Source organism: Kwoniella bestiolae, chromosome 1 (assembly GCF_000512585.2).
Source record: "Kwoniella bestiolae CBS 10118 chromosome 1, complete sequence".
Taxonomy (NCBI): Eukaryota; Fungi; Basidiomycota; class Tremellomycetes; order Tremellales; family Cryptococcaceae; genus Kwoniella; species Kwoniella bestiolae.
In genome coordinates this window covers 5767764-5787471 of record NC_089241.1, presented here as the reverse complement: position 1 = coordinate 5787471, position 19708 = coordinate 5767764, and the positions used below count along the sequence as shown (strand labels likewise).

At 45.9% G+C, this 19708-nt stretch overlaps 6 protein-coding genes across 6 annotated transcripts; 2 read left to right on the top strand and 4 right to left on the bottom strand.

Moving 5' to 3' along the window:
• Positions 1 to 1286: 1286 nt before the first annotated feature.
• On the bottom strand, positions 1287 to 3482 carry I302_102169 (ATP-dependent RNA helicase VAD1; the record flags this gene model as incomplete). Its single annotated transcript, XM_019187546.1, has 10 exons — positions 1287 to 1754; positions 1829 to 1880; positions 1939 to 2029; positions 2094 to 2274; positions 2340 to 2468; positions 2534 to 2959; positions 3016 to 3041; positions 3097 to 3244; positions 3316 to 3379; positions 3466 to 3482. The coding sequence occupies 10 exons, from the start codon at positions 3480 to 3482 to the stop codon at positions 1287 to 1289; spliced, it is 1602 nt and encodes a 533-aa protein (XP_019050424.1).
• Positions 3483 to 4518: 1036 nt separating this feature from the next.
• Positions 4519 to 10954, top strand: I302_102168 (uncharacterized protein; the record flags this gene model as incomplete). Its single annotated transcript, XM_065869435.1, has 13 exons — positions 4519 to 4610; positions 4838 to 5099; positions 5222 to 5430; positions 5488 to 5981; positions 6036 to 6139; positions 6217 to 6581; positions 6637 to 6680; positions 6742 to 6797; positions 6849 to 8521; positions 8595 to 9282; positions 9356 to 10556; positions 10661 to 10724; positions 10801 to 10954. The coding sequence occupies 13 exons, from the start codon at positions 4519 to 4521 to the stop codon at positions 10952 to 10954; spliced, it is 5406 nt and encodes a 1801-aa protein (XP_065725507.1).
• Positions 10955 to 11601: 647 nt separating this feature from the next.
• I302_102167 (uncharacterized protein) lies at positions 11602 to 13241 on the bottom strand (the record flags this gene model as incomplete). The annotated part of the gene is made up of 10 exons (XM_065869434.1): positions 11602 to 11700; positions 11776 to 11936; positions 11998 to 12037; positions 12125 to 12221; positions 12317 to 12334; positions 12428 to 12600; positions 12661 to 12861; positions 12941 to 13020; positions 13095 to 13131; positions 13209 to 13241. The coding sequence occupies 10 exons, from the start codon at positions 13239 to 13241 to the stop codon at positions 11602 to 11604; spliced, it is 939 nt and encodes a 312-aa protein (XP_065725506.1).
• A 325-nt stretch (positions 13242 to 13566) lies between these two features.
• Positions 13567 to 15320, bottom strand: I302_102166 (uncharacterized protein; the record flags this gene model as incomplete). Its single annotated transcript, XM_065869433.1, has 10 exons — positions 13567 to 13752; positions 13829 to 13986; positions 14054 to 14093; positions 14160 to 14256; positions 14330 to 14347; positions 14457 to 14620; positions 14713 to 14952; positions 15027 to 15106; positions 15167 to 15203; positions 15288 to 15320. 10 exons carry the CDS (start codon positions 15318 to 15320, stop codon positions 13567 to 13569), a joined length of 1053 nt encoding a protein of 350 aa, XP_065725505.1.
• Positions 15321 to 15664: 344 nt separating this feature from the next.
• On the bottom strand, positions 15665 to 17019 carry I302_102165 (uncharacterized protein; the record flags this gene model as incomplete). The annotated part of the gene is made up of 9 exons (XM_065869432.1): positions 15665 to 15813; positions 15861 to 15900; positions 15967 to 16066; positions 16139 to 16156; positions 16236 to 16402; positions 16477 to 16668; positions 16742 to 16821; positions 16889 to 16925; positions 16990 to 17019. 9 exons carry the CDS (start codon positions 17017 to 17019, stop codon positions 15665 to 15667), a joined length of 813 nt encoding a protein of 270 aa, XP_065725504.1.
• Positions 17020 to 17706: 687 nt separating this feature from the next.
• Positions 17707 to 19630, top strand: I302_102164 (uncharacterized protein; the record flags this gene model as incomplete). Its single annotated transcript, XM_019187542.1, has 10 exons — positions 17707 to 17932; positions 18019 to 18082; positions 18207 to 18342; positions 18411 to 18440; positions 18500 to 18605; positions 18704 to 18869; positions 18939 to 19009; positions 19111 to 19351; positions 19448 to 19475; positions 19553 to 19630. 10 exons carry the CDS (start codon positions 17707 to 17709, stop codon positions 19628 to 19630), a joined length of 1146 nt encoding a protein of 381 aa, XP_019050420.1.
• Between the last annotated feature and the right edge of the window lie 78 nt (positions 19631 to 19708).

Sequence of the window (19708 nt, the reverse complement as noted above, 5' to 3'; positions counted from 1 at the left end):
GATGGGTACACGACAAAGGACCTAAGAGCTAATCCATCTACCGTTGTCCTCTTGTCTCTTTGTTAGATTCGGTCCAGCCTTGATTGTCGCGTGGATGACGGATGACTATGACCGATAGGATCAAAGGAAGTGATGCGTGTAGAGGGTTAATAACGTGTCTGAAGTATGAGAGTATGAGAGTATGTGTGTGTGATATCTACTGTCTAGTGCGCAAGGTAGTACAAGACAGACAGATCAACAGAGTAACGTGTAGTGTATGGCGTGTAGCGTGTGTGGTTGAGCGAGATGAGGAAGTAATGTTTGACGTGGAGAGTAAAGAAGGTGGTGGCGAGTGGTGCTGACCAGATGATATATATCTATACCCAAGCCGAGCTATGCTGATGGTGATGGTGATATCCTTTGTAGTCGAGTCAACAAATATGATTGATGCACACAAGAATGATGGATGGATTGTGATGGAATATACAGCGTAGTACAGTAGGTGATATTGTGGCTTATAAGGTACACTACAACCCGTGCTATCACTCTGCACTCTAACCGGTTATCATGCAACTGCTACTGTATTCGGAATATCCTGTACCATGCATCCCTAGCATCCCTCGAATAGGATTAGATCCTTTATCACGTCAATCTTACTCATTCCCCCATCTCATCTCATTCCCCCACTCTCACTCTCATCTGCTTATGCATGCTTAGTACGGTCCTGCGCATATACGTGATAAGGCTACTGGATACGGGACATCCTAACGACGATCAAATTGTGTTTACTGTACCTACCACCAATCAGGTATCAGGTGATCGACTGACTCGAGCGATTGTTGAAACCCTAGAAAGCCTACTTTCCTATTTTGTACTTCATCCATGTCTTACATGTGACTACCACGATCACAACCATGATCATCATGCATCATCAACCGGACGGAAGCGCATTCCCTTATGATACTATGCATATCGCCAACTCAGCTGGATGAAGAGCTACAGATATATATGTATAAAGGTATCATAAGGGACTCCCCCTTCCACCGCCACCATCACTTCATCCCTCCTTCTACCTCCTGTTCACTCGCTGGCCTAGAGTTGAATCTAGATACTTTTGATTTCTACTTATATTTTGTACTTCTGACGTTTCTACTGCTTGATCGAGTTTTCTCTACTCCTCTTCTTCTTCTTTCAGTAAAATCTCCTACTTTGACCCTGACCATCATACTTCTCACTATGATCCTATTCTCTCAGATATGCATCATCCTTCCCACATTGACATCACACACCTCCTTTGCCACCACCACTCACGCCCGAGCAGCAGCAGGGGCACCTTGTCCCTGTCCTTGAGTTTGACCATTGCTCTGTTGCTGACCAGGTCCACCACCTCTTCCCCCTCTTCCACCACCTCTACCACCTCTTCCTCCAGGTTGACCTCCACCTCTTACAGCTACTGGTGGTCCACCTCTGCTATTGGGATTCGGAGCTCTCGGGGCATTGTTGGGTCTTCCACCTCTACCGTTCTGAGCGTTCTGGGGGACACCATCCTGTTGTACGGGTGATGGAGCTTGGGCAGGGGGTTGTTGTTGTTGTTGTTGTGGTTGAGCGGGTCGGGAAGGAGGAAGAGCTTTAGGAGCGGCAGCTCTAGGAGGTGGGGAAGGTTCATCAGGAGCAGAGGGAGCAACGTATAATACAGGATCGATGACCGCAGGGATAGGGGCAATTTCAGTTCCTAATTCAGATTCGATTCTATAGAGATTGTGTCTGTCTTCGAGCTAAGCAAAGAATGAATAATCAGCTGTTGTCCGACTTTACACACACACACAAGGTAAAGCTGAATCTGACTTACAGTGAGAAGGGAGATGGCAAGACCAAGATGACCGAATCGACCGGAACGACCGCTAATGAATATTCACCTGTCAGCATAGTTGCAGGACGACATGCGTTGAAATCACTCACATTCTATGGAGATAGGACTCAGCAGTACGAGGAAAATCAAAGTTGATAACGACGTTGACAGCTTGAATATCGATACCACGAGTCAAGAGGTCTATATCAAGCACGATAGACAACTTGTCAGCTCGGCTCGGTTCCACACGAAACTATTGACTCACCCGAGCAGACCAAGTTCCTAGTCATACCATTCCTGAAATCGTGGAACACTCTATTTCTATGAGCTTGAAGCATCTTGGCGTGGGAGTAGAAACATGAATAACCGAGTTCCGTGATTTTCTTGGCGAGGAGCTCGACTCGGTTGGTGGAGTTACAGAAGATGATGGATTGGTTGATTTGGAGCTAACATACATTAGACAGTCAGCTATGGTATCTTGAGGGATACTATCGGTAAAGCTCTAGCTTACTTTAGAGAAGAGGGTGTTTAGACAATGAACCTTCTGTCTTTCTTCTACATATGCATAATATTGAGTTACACCTTTAAGCGTGAGTTCGTCCATCAAGTTGACTTCGAAGGGTTGTACCATATGACGGTCCTAAACGCATTCATCCAGAATCATCAATTATGTTCTTCATGTCTAGAGATCAACTCTGAACTCACAGAGAACTCCTTAACGTTCCAAGGGAAAGTAGCCGAGAACAGCATGACCTGCCTTTCTTGAGGACAGAGGTTCAACAGCTGTTCTATCACCGGCGTGAATTCCTCACTTAACAACTTGTCCGCCTCGTCCATAACGAATATACCACATTTCCTCAAATCCGCTATACCTTTCCCACCCAGATCCAATATTCTACCGGGTGTACCAACTAATATATGTACGGGTTCTTGTAATCGCAGGATATCGTCTCGTAACGTCGTACCACCGGTCGTCACCATGACTTGTAAATTTGGGATGTGCGCTCCGAGGGTTTTGCACACTTGTGATGTCTGCAGGGCCAGTTCTCGAGTTGGGACTAGGAGGACAGCTTGGATGTGGGAATAGGAGGTGTTGATTCGGTTGAGAGTTGGGATGATGAATGATGCGGTCTAAACCAATACTATCGTCAGCTATTGTTCACCTCTTAACCAATGATTAAGCTCACCTTTCCTGTACCGTTCTTTGCTCGAGCTATCCGAATAAGGTCAGCTGCGATTCTTGCAAACATGTTATAGCGCTGACTCACCTAAGACATCTCGGCCCGTCAAAGCCATAGGAATAGCCTGTTCTTGAATGGGTGAAGGTCTCTCAAACCCAGCTGTGTAGATACCCATCAATAGTTCTCTTCGTAGGTCGAAGTCATCAAATGATGATCCTTGTGTTGCTGTTACATCCTGTTTGTACACACATACGAATAGCACAATAAGCTTCGGCTGTTTTCACACGGTTAGAAAGAGAAGCTAACCTCTGTCTGAGGACGCAGATCTTTGGGAGGGGCAACGAGGCCGGACTTCCAGTCGTTATTTGTTCTGGATATATCCCAAAAGGTGTCAGCGAGGAATGATAATGAGACGAGGGGAGGGAAGAGGAAAGACATCGTCAGCGATTCACTTACGTAGATGAGGAAGCCATGTTGTTCATATGGAGGGAAGTAGAGGATTGAAGGATGCTGATAGAGGTAAGTCAATGGTTTCTTGCTATGTGGAAAGGAAGCGGTGCAATTGATAGGTAGAGAGGATGATAGGGTGAGAGCGTATAGCCGTTGTGCTGCTATTGACTGAATCGTCACTGGAATGAAGTGATGACGTTACGTTCTTCTGTTGTGGGTGTAGGTCGACTCGCTTGTTAGATAGTTTGATAGTTTGGATAGTATTGATTGATTGGTATGTGTTTCGCTGCAACTGATTTGAATGGTTGTTGAGCTAGTACTTGAGTTGATGAGGTTTCCTTGAGTTATATATGGATGGTAAGAGTGAATGATAAGAGTGGAAAAGGAAGTGTATGAACAAGAAACAAGAAGATACAGTAGATACAGTACGGTGTGGTAGTATCGTCAGTGGAGGAAAGATGGTAGCACTACAGAATTAGACCAAAAGGACATGACCACGTGTATGACAATATTGCCGCTCATGAGCCACAGTAGCATGACGGAGTTTGACTGGTGTGGCTGAGGATAGAAGAGGGAGTGAAGTGACGGAATCAAATTGAATATTATTGAATGTTGACTTTGCAAGGTGAGACGCGTGAGATGCGCGCGAGTGATAATCATACCTCAACAACAACAACACAGTACAACACCGATACAAATACGGCAACACACAACCATTGTATCGATACATACATCATCACTGACCTCTTCAACCATCAAGCACATCAGGTAGGCACATTTTGACATCTCATTGATTCACGAGTCTCTCTGAGCGAATATTAGGCAGCTCGACAGCTACTCATCCGTCTCATACAGCTCTACCAAATTCACCCGCCTCGTTCAACGTTCATTCCATCAGTTCACCCTTCACTACCTATTCAATCCGACCGACCCCCTCTCCGAAGTGTCCGATCACCTTCCTTTGGCTTTTGGAGTAAACAAGACCGACTAAGCACTGTCCCCTCTTCCCACATCCCACACATGGTCTAGATCTTACAGGATCAAACTCGACTAGTCAACATGAACCCTTCAGCATTGATGAGAAGGGTGAACAGGGATGAGAGGGATCAAGGTGCTTTGGCAGCGGCGCAGGCCGAGTTCAACGAGAAGAAGTGGGTCATACTTCTACCTCGTCTACTTCATGTATATTGGGCATAATCAACTGTTCTAGCGTAGAGTATAGCTAACCCAGCGTTCAACTATTCACCTTCATCCAACTCCATCTATTCTTGTTGGTGGAATTAACGATCCCAATGGACCGACTCGTCTCCCTAACTCGACGTACGACCCCTCGACCTCCCATATACCCATACGATGTTCCCCCATCCTCATCTCACAGGCGAATGTGGTTACCCGACCCCGTGGAAGGCTTCTTACCATGTTGGATACGCTCTCAATCAGGCGACGACAACTCGCCAGACGCTACAGCAGAGGTGCAAATTTCCACTACCAACGAATTAAGGACAGTACCGCTCTATCAACTTAGTCCGATGAACCCCCCTCAATTTGATGGTGTGGAGGATATAGCGGATCTGACGCATTTGAACGAGGCTAGTGTGATTAATAATTTAAGGATGAGGTATCAGAGTAATAATATCTATGTGAGTCATCGTACAGTCGATATCACTCCAGGAGATAGGTGGCTGATATGGGAAAGGACGTTCATTCAATGTTGAATAGACTTATTCTGGGTATGTCGCATCAGCTGGATATCCGTATATAGGGGAGTGGTAAAGCTGATGATGTTATTGGTGACAGACTATTCCTGATATCCCTCAACCCCTATCAACCACTTCCAATCTACACACCCAAACATATCGCTCAGTATCGTACCAGAAGGAGAGAAGAGAATGCCCCTCATATATTCGCAGTGGCAGAACGAGCATGGCAGCAGATCGGGGAAGAGAGAGAAAGTCAAAGTATCTTGATTACGTGAGTTGGGATTTGCAGATTGAATTGTCTAAGCTAACTAATGATATGTCGTATCAGCGGTGAATCAGGTGCAGGTAAAACGGAAAATACCAAAAAAGTCATCCAATATCTGGCAGCCATAGCGACCTCTCAAATCCCCTCCGACCCATCTTCGTCCTCCTCATCTTCCCTGACACGTACAAAATCATTGTCCAAGGCCCCCTCAACCGGTCTACCAAGATCCTCGTCGTTCAAGGGTAAAGATGCCTCCGAGATTGATTTATCCAGTCTGGCAATATCCGAACCCTCCCTAGGACTTTTGGAACAGCAGATTCTTCAGGCAAATCCGATCTTGGAAGCGTTCGGTAATGCCCAAACTATGAGGAATAACAATTCGAGTAGATTCGGAAAATTCATTAGGATATTCTTCTCGCCTTCTGGTGCGATTGCTGGAGCGAATATAGATTGGTATCTTCTGGAAAAGAGTAGAGTTACTACTAGGGCCGAGGGAGAAAGGAATTTCCATGTGTTTTATCAGTTGTTGAAAGGTGCGAAGGAGGCGAAATTGGCTGGTAAGCTGCTTCTCCAATAAGATTCTAGACCTCACCTGACGGGTCACGGAATAGACCGACTGCTTCTTGATGGTGGACCGGAGAAATTCGAATTCCTGAAGAAGACCAGGCATCAGATCGATGGAGTCAATGATCATACGGAATGGCGATTATTGAAGGTACGTTCCTTCCCCCTTCTTCTCTCCCTGATCGCCATGATTGCTGCTCGCTGACTTTTCGTCACAATGGTTCATAGGAAGCACTAGCAGTGGTAGGCTTCACCGACACCGAACAACTCGAGCTATTCCGAATACCCGCCGTGATCCTGCATATTGGGAATCTGTTGTTGACTGGCTCATCAACGGATCAAGCGTTCCTACCTCCCGCCATGCAGCCAGTGGCAGACCGGATATGTCATCTGCTCGGTATATCAGTCAAAGAATTTACCAAATCTGTGTTACAACCTAAAGTACGAGCTGGTCGAGAATGGGTCACTAATGCACGAACGAAGAAACAGGCCGAAGATGAATTGGCGGCGCTGTGTAAATTCATGTATGAGAAGACGTTTGGGTGGATGGTGGAGAGGATTAATACTGCGTTGGATAGGCCTAGTGCAAAGTCGTGAGTGCTTTGTCATGACCAGTCTCAAGGTTGTTTGCTGATACCGGTTAAACAGACTGTCGATTGGTGTGCTGGATATCGCTGGGTTTGAGATCTTTGGTAAGTACAGCTTGCGAATCAGGGTTTAGGTAAATTTAGCTTAGCTGACACCCATGAACAGTCGAAAACAGCTACGAACAGCTGCTCATTAATTTTACGAATGAAAAGTTGCAACAGGTGAGCTGCTTGATACTCGCAATTTTCTCGACGTAGCTAATGTCATCACAGTTTTTCAACTTCCATATGTTCACTCTCGAACAAGAAGAATACGCCCGAGAAGGTATTGAATGGGACTATGTGAACTTCGGATTGGACCTGCAACCCACTATCGAACTTATCGAATCTACCCAACCAATCGGTATGCTATCACTTCTTGACGAAGAATGTATCATGCCTCGAGCAACCGATCTCACATTCACTGAGAAGGTACAACAACTCTGGGAAACACCCAAAGGCGCCACATCTAAACATCCCGGATCATCGAAGTTCAAAGCTACACGATTCGGAGCTGGGTTCGTCATCAAGCATTACGCCGGTGATGTGGAATATCGAACTCAAGGATGGTTGGAGAAGAACAAAGATCCCATCAACGAAGCGGTCGCAAGGTTATTGGCAACCTCCGAAATACCTTCGATCGCTACGTTATTCTCTGAATACTCTGAAGATACCGCTGCTGTGGGAGTAGTTAAGAAGGTGAAACGAGGTGCTTTCCGAACGGTCGGTCAAAGACACAAAGAACAGCTTGGTCAACTCATGCAACAGCTTTCGAGTACTCAACCACACTTCGTTCGATGTATAGTACCAAACTCGGATAAGCAACCTGGAAAAGTCAGTGTCAATCTGGTATTAGATCAGCTGAGATGTAATGGTGTGTTAGAAGGTATTCGTATTGCAAGATTGGGTTATCCGAATCGACACTCCTTCGCCGAGTTCAGACAACGATACGAGGTCCTCACTCCCGGTGTTATACCCAAGGGATATATGGACGGTCGAAAGGCCGCTGAACGAATAGCAGAAGCTCTGGAACTAGATAAACAATTCTACAAGATCGGAGCTACCAAGATTTTCTTCAAGGCTGGTGTATTGGCTGAACTGGAGGAAAGAAGGGATAATCTCCTCACAGATCTGTTCAGACGATTCCAGTCCGCTGCAAGGATGCATGTAGCGCGAAGAAGGATATTGAAACTCATCAATCGAGCTCAAGCTGTTCGTACGATCCAGCGGAATGCCAGAGTATATCTCCAACTCAAGGATTGGCCATGGTGGGGATTATACGTCAAGGTCCGACCGCTCTTAGCTGCGACAAGGACGGATGATGAGTTGGTTCGTAAACAGGCGGAACTAGCTATGGCCAAAGAGAGAGCCGAGCGAGACGAAATGGAGAAGAAGAAATTGGAAGAATTGAAAGCTTCCCTCGTAGCTGAGAAGACCAAGGTTGAAGGTGATTTGTCCTCTGAACGAGAACTGGGTAGAGAGAAAGATAGGATGCTGGAGAGGTCCAAAGCTCGGGAAGCGGAGTTGGAAGAGAAGATCAAAGAGTTGGAAGGTGATATCGACCTGTTGGATGCGGAGAGGGAAAAGGCCGTGACGAATGCCGATTTGGCTAAAGAGAGACTGTCAAAAGTCCAAGCTGATTTTGAAGCTTTGGTGGAGCAAGCTGCGATGCTTGAGAAACAGGGATCGATATGGCAGAAGAGAGAAGCTGAGCTTTTGAAGGATTCTAAGGAAAGATCGAATGTTCACTCGAAGTTGGAGAAGGAGAAGGTGGAGCTACAGAATAGAGTGGATGATCTTAAGAGGGAGGTTACGCAGAAGGAAGAAGCGCTGAAGAGGGCGAAGGACAGAGCGGAAGCGAATTCGATGGAGATGGAGAAGAGGTTGCAGCTGGAGAAGAGTAAAGCGTGAGTGGAATAGACTGTCCTTGATAAGTTAATATCACAGGTTGACTTAGCTTACTCGATTCTGGGTTTATAGCGAATCTGGCAATAGTCAAGCTACGGCTCTAAACGAAGATCTGCGAAGGGCAAAGAGCCAAATGGACGAACTCCAATCTACCATTCAGCGACATACATCTTCAATCGAAGCCAAACAACGTGAACTGTCGGCACTCAATGCCAAGCACAAGGAATCTGAACAGGCACGAGAGACCTCTGAACAAGCATTGGCAGCAATGAACGTGAAGATGGATAGTATAAAATCTCAACTTTCCGCCAAAGACAATGAGAAACAATCCGAGGTCACCGCTCGACAGAAGCTTGAGAAGGAACTGGATGATCTTAGAGAAGTGATGGCTGCGAAGTCGTCCGAAGATTCAAAGAGACAAGAAGCCGATAAATCCAGAGAACAAGAGATGTCAAGATTACGAGATCAGGTTTCCCAACTGCAGAAATCACTTGACGATCAGCGTGAAGCCGCTCAACAGCTCGCTAATAAGCTTAGAGTCGATGTGGAAGCGCTCAAGAATAGTCATACGAATGCTCAGAGGGATTTGAAGGCTGCTCAGAATGCGTTGAAAGAGAAGGAAGAGAAGTTGGCTGCTATGCAGATCAAGATAAATGAAGTGGAAGAACGAAGAAGGAAGGATGAGAAGGAGTTGGAGATGGTCAGAGAACAGCTGAGTGGGACGGAAAGTAGATTGCAGAGTACTGCTCGGGCTAGAGATGTGAGTGCATATTTTGCAATCTGGTTGAAATGGCGATGTCATGGTAACTGATTCTGTCACCTTGACCTGACAGGACATTGAGAAACATCTACAGGAATTGCAGGACGAATACAATGGTCTTGAAGATGCCGTCCTCGAGATTGAAGGTGAAAAAGCCAATTGGGCTAAATCGCTGGATAACGTCTCAAGACAATTACAAGAGGAATCGTCTAAACGACATCACTTCGAACAAGAGGTTCATAACAACCAGGTCGAACTTGCCGAACATCGCAATACGGCATTACAGGCTGAACGAGCTCTCGCAAAGGCAGCAGCAGATATCAAAACTCGTGATAAGGAGATTGATTTCCTACGTGGAAGGGAGAACAAGACGGTTGTCGAACATTATCACGTACTTGAGAAAGCCAAGAAGTTCACGGATCAGCAACTTGCTGAACAAGTCAGGGAGAATGATCGGTTGAATACTTTACTGAAGAGTTTGGAAACTCATCGGAATAGGTTGAACGCCGATTTGGAAGATCTGGCTAGGCAATATGATAAGTTAAAGGCTTCAAAATCCAAGGAAGCTAGATCTGCAAGAGCATCGCTATCACCCGAAGATAAAGATTTGACTCAGCTGCTGGAGGAGGAAAAGAAGGCTAGGAGAGTATTGGAATCTCGGATCAACTCTCTGGAGAAAGATTTACAAGATCAACGAAAACAGGCTTCAACCGCTTCCTTGTCAGCTTCGTCGTCCAGGGGAATGGAGATGAAATACCGTCAAGCTCAGGACGATTTATCGAGATTGGAGATAGAACATCAGAATACCCTAGAGCAGAACGGTAGATTACAGAATCAGATCAATGACCTTCAAAAGGCTTTATCCTCCGCCACTGCTAGATCTTTACCTACTCCTGCTCCTGCTACTCCGTCCAACAACCTCAGGAGAGAAGATCTGTTGAGAGGCCTTCAACAGTCTCATGATGCCCTTCGAGGCGATATGTCCGATCAACTAAGAAGACTTAACGAAGCTACCTCCACGCCATTGACTCCATCGAAGAGACAGTCAGTCATCAATGCTAATGGAACTCCGTCTCATACCTCATCGGGAGGTACAGGAGGACAGGATCTGATATCTGCGAAGAAGATAAAGGCTTTGGAGATGGAGGTGGAAGCGCTGAAGAGACAGTTGGAGGATGAGCAGGATGAGAAGGATTTCTTGATTGAGCAGATGGATAAGTTGCAGAGTGATGAGGGGGGTGGTGGGTTGGGGAAGGACGGGAAGTTGTTTCCTTGTGAGTGGAGTCTGCTATCATGCTGTATTGGGATGGACCACGACATCCGGTGTACTGCGTGTAGATTTGGAGGTAGTGGGAAATGTGCTGATATAGTGTGATAGACGAACAAGCTGTGTATTCCCATTTCAGACTGAAAGCGAAATCTCTCAGATCACAACTTGATCAGTGAGTTCTGTCTTCCTATCGCACATCCCACAAAGATAAAAACGAAGAACTGAGCTAATTTTGAGTTTTTGCGCAGCTGGCTAGCAATGGAAGATCTCAACAACTCCGCACCAGGGTCCAATCTCACGCCCAGCGTATCAGCCAGCGCACCACGGACGGAAGATGTCGTACAGCTTAAACACCTTTTACAGCAATTTGATCCTGAGACTTCGCCTCTAAGGCATTCGTAGAGCGTCGTTTGAGTATGATTTCTAGATATATATAGCCTTTGAAGTTTTGATTACCTGGACAATGATTGTATTTTATTCCTTCCTCTTCTGAGTTTGACTTTGGTATTGGAGTTGAACTGGGTCTTTTACGAATATACGAAACAAGAAGTACGTGTTATAGAATGTATGAGTTATGATTACGCCAATGCACTGGAGCATAGCTGACGTACTATTCAATGGACCTGCATCCATGTCTAATGACTTGACTGGAATGAGTGTATATGATTGATTGATTGTTTGTTAGTTCCTTCTCATCAGAACAATATATCAGCTCAACATTTACCATGTCAAGCTTCATATTGGAATACGATAGTCCCCAACCTGGAAGACAATGCCGAAACGTTCCTTCTCCTCTAACCCTATTCCAACCGTTAGTAGCGAAGGTCCAGTGTCTAAGGAATGCAGCATGACAGAGTAGCATTGGGAAAGGTAATTCAAAGAGGTCATTTTAAATATGAATGATCGATGTGATTATACATATACATGCGACGATCCTACTTTACTACATCATGATCAGAATACTTGAATGTATATACTGTATAGTCTATCCAACAAGTCACATCTTCCCAGCTGAAAAAATCATGTATAGTGACGCATCAGAGGCAAACTCAGATATCGTCCTCAGATGTCATATCAATGACTTCACCATTCTCCATCGCTGCTTCGAGCGTTTCTTTCTGCGAAGAAGAAAGGATTTTGATTCGTTCCTATCAGAGGGAATCATCATCTCAGCGATTACAGTACAGAAGGACAAAGAGATGAGCACCAGAATCGAACTTTACCTCGAGATACCTGATACGTTGAGCTTGACGCTGAGATCCCACCACTTGGTCTTCTTTGTCTTCTAGATCTATCTCGGTGGTGAAGGGCGGTAATTTCCTCTTGAGAGATGTTTGGGGTGTAGGTGGTGTAAACGGTTTTTCAGGCTCCTGTGTTTCAGATTCTGATGACCCGTGAGCAGATGTTTGAGTGCATTCTCAAAGACAAAAGGTAGACGGACTGACCAATGATTCCTAAATGTATCAAAGAGGGGCGAGGGCGATACTATTCCACGGTATGTATGAGTAGTGACCCACTACGACATCCCTCAAAAGTCGAAAGGAACCAGGCTCATGACAGTGATAAGCTCACTTTGAAAAGAAATCGATACAATCGGCTGCCCGTCGAGACAGGCGTGAATGTATAGTGCATTAACATGGGTAAATCATATTTCTTGTCATTTCTCGCTCTGACCATTCATCAATCGTTAGCAGCGAAGCAATCGAACCACCTCCGCCTTGACTTGGGTCCATTGTTGTCGTATGAAACGGCGTTTCAGCTTACGATATCGCGTAAGGCAACCTAAAAACAGCAGAACATGGCCGTAAGCTCAGAAGGAAAGGTTTAAGTCGTCTGCGATTATAGAATTTGAGGGGCACACCATAGATGACTCACTTCCTCTCTTTTTCGTCGACGACCCTGTTTCCGCTCGTTATGGCGCTCGAAACACTCTGCCCTTTCCGCCTATTCGCTCTGTATGAACCGACCTGCAGAATGATCTCGATCGTCCCTAACGTTGTCAGGACATTTGGGCTGAAGGTCACTTTGGTCGGATCATCGGTACTCGGCTGTATCGAGAGAAAGGCGTGAGATGGCAATCCGCTCTTCGCAATCTCACCAGTACTCACAAGGGGTGTGAAATGCAGAGACGATGTGATGAATCCTTCTTCGCCGGTTGCCGATTCTTGAACGATTTTATCCCACCGGCACGATACCTCGCCTCCGAGCCAAGCTTTTGCTCGCAGCAGATTACCATCGATATGTGTTGATACCTTAATATCTCTTCGATCTTCGAGAGTGGGTAACCTAGAAATCTGGATTCTAAGTGGCTGTTTGATTCATCAGCTGGTTGCGCGGTCTTACAAGAGGATTTGTCAAAGATTGCATGAAAAGGAAGACAAGACTTACCTGGTCGATCGTCTCCAGATAGCATTCAACATAGGCTGATTTTTCCCCTTGAGCCAGATGATGAGTGACCTGATATTCGTCTAAGCAAGAGGAACTAAAATCATCACGTCAGCTCATTCATCTTCAAAAATCAACGAATGTAATGAATACGCACTCAGTCTGATCTTGTCCTCTTTCGAGTCCACCCATGCCTAAAGTACAGCTATGGTCAGCTCTTCCCTTTTTTGCGTCTTGACATCGATGTTGTGCAGGAAGAGAGACTACTCACTTCGAACCCCACCGCTTTGCCTTCAGACAGCATAATTCCTTGCCTTTCCTTTGATGCCGGTGCTGGGATGTCCGTAGGTAAATGAGAGGATGATCCCTCTTGACGAGATGCAAACGTGGGAGTTAAGTTGAGAGATCTCGAGAGTGCAAAATTGAAAGATAGTGTTCACAGAAGAAAGAAGGAAGGAAAGGGATAGAAGTACGATGCATGGATTGTACTATAATGCTTTAGGTGAGGGTACCGTACCATTGATCTTGTCATTGATAACCATTCACCAAAGGAGGGGGTCAATGCGTTGATCAATTACAGACAATGTATAACCAAATATGGCTCATGTCATTCATATTGATAACCATAATCAACGTGGATTCGAAAGAGATCCATGTACATACAGGTCGTGATTTATCGTAAACATCAAAGTATCCCAATATCGTCTGGGTTTTGACCCTCTATCATCATCCATCGTCAAATCAACAGCATCCACCTTACTCTTCCCACCCTTCTTCAACCCATTCAATTCCGAGCTGAGCTTCTTGACTTGTTCCTATGTCGAAACGACGTATCGATCAATCTGTGTCCAAACATTCTCCGTTGCATCGTCAAAGGATCGTCCAACTCACCTCGAGGTATTTCACCCGTTTTTTCTCCAAATCAGGTTTAACATCCCTCGCAACGTTCTCATCGTCAGATACCAAGATCGCTTCGGAAAGTACCGAGTTCCTCTTTCGTTTGCCTTTGCCCTTGCCCTTGGGTCTAGGTGGGTCTGGGATAGGTTCATCTGGTGCAGTATGATTTATCAGCCTCAGCAGGTGGCGGCGAGTATATACGTATTCGACTCGACTCACGAATAATCCCAGTATGAACCAGCATTGCTCTTGGACGATACTGCGTTTGCCAGACCGTGATATCAATGTCAGTTGCCAGGGCTGAACCAGGAATGATGTGACTGACCTTGAAGACAAAACGATAATCCTTGACCAGCGGGTGATACGGGAAGAAACTATAGGCCGTCCGCACCGTATCTTGGACTTCTTCCCTGTTCGATGTCCTGGATGCAGGTCATGGGCCGTATATCAGTCTGATGCTGCCGTATGTGTTGAAGCTCAATAAAGCTTACTTACCCGACAGTGTAGGAGAACCTATACAACGCAAGGAGAAGATGTCAGTACATCGATCAAATGTAGGCATGGCAGCTGCAAATTCAACCGGCGGCAAGAAAGGGGCGGAAACTGTAATCGTATAACTCACTTCTTGGCCTTCTCATCCGCAGTACCAACTTTGATCTTGGTAGTCCTAATGCCAGACACACCAGCAGGCATATAATAACCCCTGTGCAAGGTGATCTCAATAACACCCAGTTGTTGCAATTTGGCATTATCAATGGTGATTCTCCCCGGATCATCGGTGGTGGCCTAAAGATTGATCAGTCAAGGAGTAAAAGACATAGACACAGGAAAAAAACAAGGAGATATGATGGGGGAAGCAGGGGTAGGAAAATACTCACCAGAGGAGCGAAATTCAACGAAGCCTTATACAACTTCCCATCGACCTCATCCTTCTCATACACTTTGTTCCAGCCGTGGTCCTTGTCTTTCAAAAACCAGATAGCATTTCTCAACGACTCTCCATCGACGGTGCAGATGCATTCGATACCCTCCAAAGCCTGTCTGTGAGAACCGCTCCGACGCCCTCTCCGTTTGGAATTGGACGATTGACCGGGTTTTGTGACTTTGATTTGGAATGGCTATGTGTATCGTCGGTGTCGAGAACACATATATATTCAGCTACAGGTATCTGTAAGAAGAGTAGTAGACGTACCTCATCAATAGTCTCTAAGAAGCATTCCGACCAGGCTGATTGACCCTCCGAAGCAGGATGATGGACAACCTGATACTCATCTATACAATGATCCACCTTAGCTCTTGCTGTGATCGGAACACGAAGAAGATGGCACTCACTCAACCTCTGACCAGTCTCCTTATGGCCTACCCAAGCCTGTCATCATATCATGTGTCAGTGTCCCGTTACTATCAACCCTCGTCGGGGAAGGGGTGGTCAGAGCGATACATAAGCACATGCCTCAAATTCGGCCCCAGTATTCTCTCCCAACATGTTGGTCGATCCGCTTGACGCCTGCAAAGTTCCTTACTTTGTGATTCAAGACGATGCTGAGGGGATAGAGGCAATATTGTGACGATGATTGATGTGTGTTGATAACGAATAGGTGATGAAGTATGAGAAGTTGGAACAATTGATGAACGTCCCCCCGTTATGGTTAGGTTATCTAGGCACGGATCAGGTTATCGTTACGTGTTCAGTACAAAAGACTTGGACATGGACATGGATGATACATGATAATGCTACAATTTATATACAACAAGTGACATTTACAAATCAATCATCATTCACTGCTCATAATTGCTCGTTAGACTTGTCCCTGTCCCCCATCCAATCGCTCAATTGACCTTATGTTTCTTACTCTTTGGGCCTTCCTCGCCTTTCTCCTCATTTTCAACTTTTACCTTTTCCGCAGTTGATGCGGGTCCGTCTCCTACTTGAGGTTGTTGGTCTTTGACTTCCAAATCGGTAGGCTCGGGTTCACCTTCTAATACGAGTCGTGAGCAAAGTACCTATTGATGACGGGAAGCTTACCGATCACTCCCATCAACTCCAGGACCGGTCGTGGTCGATACTGAAGCGAGTCACAATCAAAGCTTAACATGCTTGTGGCCCGAATGGAAGAAGCAAAAAGACTCACCTTGAAGGTGAATCGATAGTAGTTCTTACCATTCTTATCGACGACAAACGTATAAGAAGTAGGACTTGGAGTATCGGCGATGACTTTTGGGTTGACGCCCCTATATGGGTACACGACATATATGTTAGGCTGTATATCATTGCCGGGGATCGTTCAGGTGTGTTATACTGACTGTACAACATAAGGGATCCTGACGGATGAGTTCACGATGCACTATATCAGCAGGCTGTTCACAGGGAGAAAGACTCGTTGTAAAGAAAGGAACTCACTTCTTGGTCTTTTCATGTACTGTACCCGATACCATACTGACCGAATGGGCTTTGCCTTCAGACCTAGTTGTGACCCATTGACCAAAATGAACGAGAATCTTGATTTTGCCCAAATCTTGTAATTGAGCATTATCAATTGTTACGTTTTCTTCGTCATCCGTGGTGGGCTGCAGCGAGCGTACGGATATCAGCGTCTGCCCCCTTGAGCACGGCGTGATGGGTATGCCAAGTTGGGACTCACCAAAGGCGAAAACTTCATGTCCGACTGGTACAACAATCCATCCTTCCTCTCAACAAAATGACTATATCGGTAAGCTGGATTGTTCACCCACATACCGCCCGCCAACGTTTGACGATCCACACTACATTGGACGAACCATTGGTGCGCTTTGAATGTTTTTTGATCGAGGAATTGGATCTTGATACTGAATGGCTAAATCAACGATAGCATTAAATCAGCATCGCATGAGCTGACGTTAGATCTGGGTTAGGGGACTTGGACGTACCTCGTTGATGGTCTCGAGAAAGCAGGTAGTGTGGGGAACTCCGGCTTGTCGGTCATGGGGATGTTCGACTTGATATTCCTCTAGAGAAAGGTGTGAGTCGTTAATTCTAGGCAAGCCTAAAGATACAGCCCATTTTCTCACACTGACTGAGTCGTTTCTCATCGACATTACCCTCCACCCAAGCCTTGGAATGGACGTTACGCAATTTAGCTTTCTTCTTGCGACCGGGCGGAGAGAAAAACACTTACTTCAAGAGGTACTGGATCTCGTGACAGCATCCTGACGTTAAACTACAAAATTCTCTGTGACGAGTTGCAAGGTCATGAAAGAGGGATTTGGAGCTTGAATGTCTGGATGTTGGTTGATAGTTGAGTGGATGTCGAGAGTGGAGGGAGATCCGTGCGTAAGTGTGGGGCACCTACAAAGCACAGTCTTGTGTCGCGTGGCTGATGGGCGGTTCGCTTAGTCCATGAAGGACCTGCTTTGACGAGATCTGCTTTTCCACTTGCATTTGCCCCACACGATGAATGTACTGTATCATTATCATCATGCTTACTTGGGGGACGAGGTCTCGTACAAAGTGCATGGTGATGATGAGATGCACGATGTCAACTCTTGAGAGACGTGATCCAACATGCTGCAGACTGAGGTAGAGAGAGGTAATTGACGGAACTACCCAACCGACGGGTGATTCATCCGTTAGCTCCGGAAATAAGATTAAGACAAGTCCGATACGTGATTAAACGCTTTGGGGGTAAAAACACAGATAACGCGGGGAGCACTACGAGTACGAGTAAAGCGGATCTATCGTTGATCATCCATTTCACCTGTATCCTATCGCATCATCACGGTCACTGATCACCCATGTCTCATTACTAGTCAGTCAAGATCATCGTCCTGTATATACATCACACCATACATATCATAGTCACCACCCCGCCTAACCCCAGGGACATGTCCCCTCTATGCCATCTTTCAAACTACACCCTACACCATCGGATACCCCTCATCACCACTACTATCATAGACAACACACAAGTACAGATGCAGATATAGCTGTTGGAGCGGGTACATCGACATTCGAGATAGCAGAGGAAGAGCTGGATCACGATCAGGGGAATCAGAGTGTAGAGAGAAGGTGGAAGGATATCATGGTGGATAATTCGGCTGTTATCAATACGTTCATTGCTGGTGGGTTTTGGTTCTGCTTTCACCCGCCTCGGAATATCACAGATCACACATCTTAAGTGATACTTATGGTTCTTCATCGTTTGTAGGCGGATTAGCAGGAGCAGCGAGCCGGACGGTCGTGTCGCCCTTGGAGAGGTTGAAGATCATCTTGTAAGTGGGGTCGTGTGACCTCAGATTACGAAACTTAGAATGTCAGGATGCAATGTCCACCCGCTGTATGACTACCCTTCTTGGCAGAGAATGGTGTACTGATATATGTCGGTGAACCGTTCAGACAAGTCCAGGCTAGTGCATCCTCCCATGGCAGCTCCGGACAAGCGTACGGCGGAGTATGGGAGAGTCTAACGAGGATGTGGAAGAACGAAGGTTGGAGGGGGTTCATGAAAGGAAATGGAATAAATGTAGTACGGGTGAGCTTGATCTCCAATCTGCTTTTATAGGTACATCAGGATGACTTACTGAACCATACGTGTCGTAGATATTACCATACTCTGCTTTACAATTTACTGTAAGCTGCCCATCACCTATCCTTGTCTCAATATATTTTGGCTAATACACTTTTCGTAGTCATACGGCGCGTTCAAGAGCGTATTGGGGACATGGTCTGGGGAGGAGGTTTTGTCTACGCCGTTGAGGTTGACAGCTGGTGCTGGAGCTGGGATACTTGCTGTTGGTGAGTGTGACATCTCGATCGTCCACTTGCCTCGTATCTCATGATGCAGGCTTGTAAGCCAGAGACAATCTTCTCTGATTCCCGTTTCATTTCTTTAGCCGCTACATACCCTCTCGACTTGGTCAGAGCAAGATTATCAGTAGCCACCTCTGGAATGGCGATCAAATCGACCTCGGGGGGATTTACAGCTGAAGATGCTAAATTGGGGATGGTGGGGATGACCAAGAAAGTGTATAAGACAGAAGGCGGTATAAGGGGGTTATAGTGAGCTGTCATCGTCCCCTCCTCTCGTATGCTGGACAATAAGCTCACGAGGCTTTTCTCGCTATATAGTCGAGGATGTTGGGCTACGGCTGTTGGAGTGGCGCCTTATGTTTCACTGAATTTCTATATATACGAATCATGTGGGTTCTGCGACTCCATTCTGTTGACCCTCTTGCTCTAGTATACTCTATCATTAGTGGGGTCATAGGTGCTGAGATTAAAATCTCGTTTATTTGCATAGTAAAATCAATCATCCTCCCCTCATCCCTCTCACCATCAACGTCCGAACCCGAACTCATCCTTCGTAAATTATCATGCGGAGCGCTAGCAGGAGCCACCTCCCTGATATTCACCCATCCCTTCGACGTCCTACGGAGGAAATTACAAGTTGCCGGCTTATCTAGTATGTCACCTCAGTGTAATGGTGCGATTGACGTTATAAAGTGGATAATACGGAATGAAGGGTTCTGGAAGGGGATGTAGTGGGTGTTTTCTCTCTTTATACATAACCCCTCGGCACCCAAACCTCTTTGACAGGACGAACGAACGAAAGGCTAACATATTATTGTCCTACCTAGTCGAGGTCTAGTACCCAATCTTATCAAAGTGAGTTTCCTTTCTAGCTATGAGACATAATTCTTACCAAAGAGTGCTAGAAACTGATTTCTTTGCGGCGGTATTAGGTGACACCATCTATAGCTGTATCATTCTACACATTCGAGACTGTACGAGATCTATTAGCGGCGTTGGGAGAAGAATAGACCGGGTAGCATAGAAGGAAGATCTGTACATTCGGTGTTTGCCATTGAAGGAAGAGTAGAAGAAATCGCATCATTTAT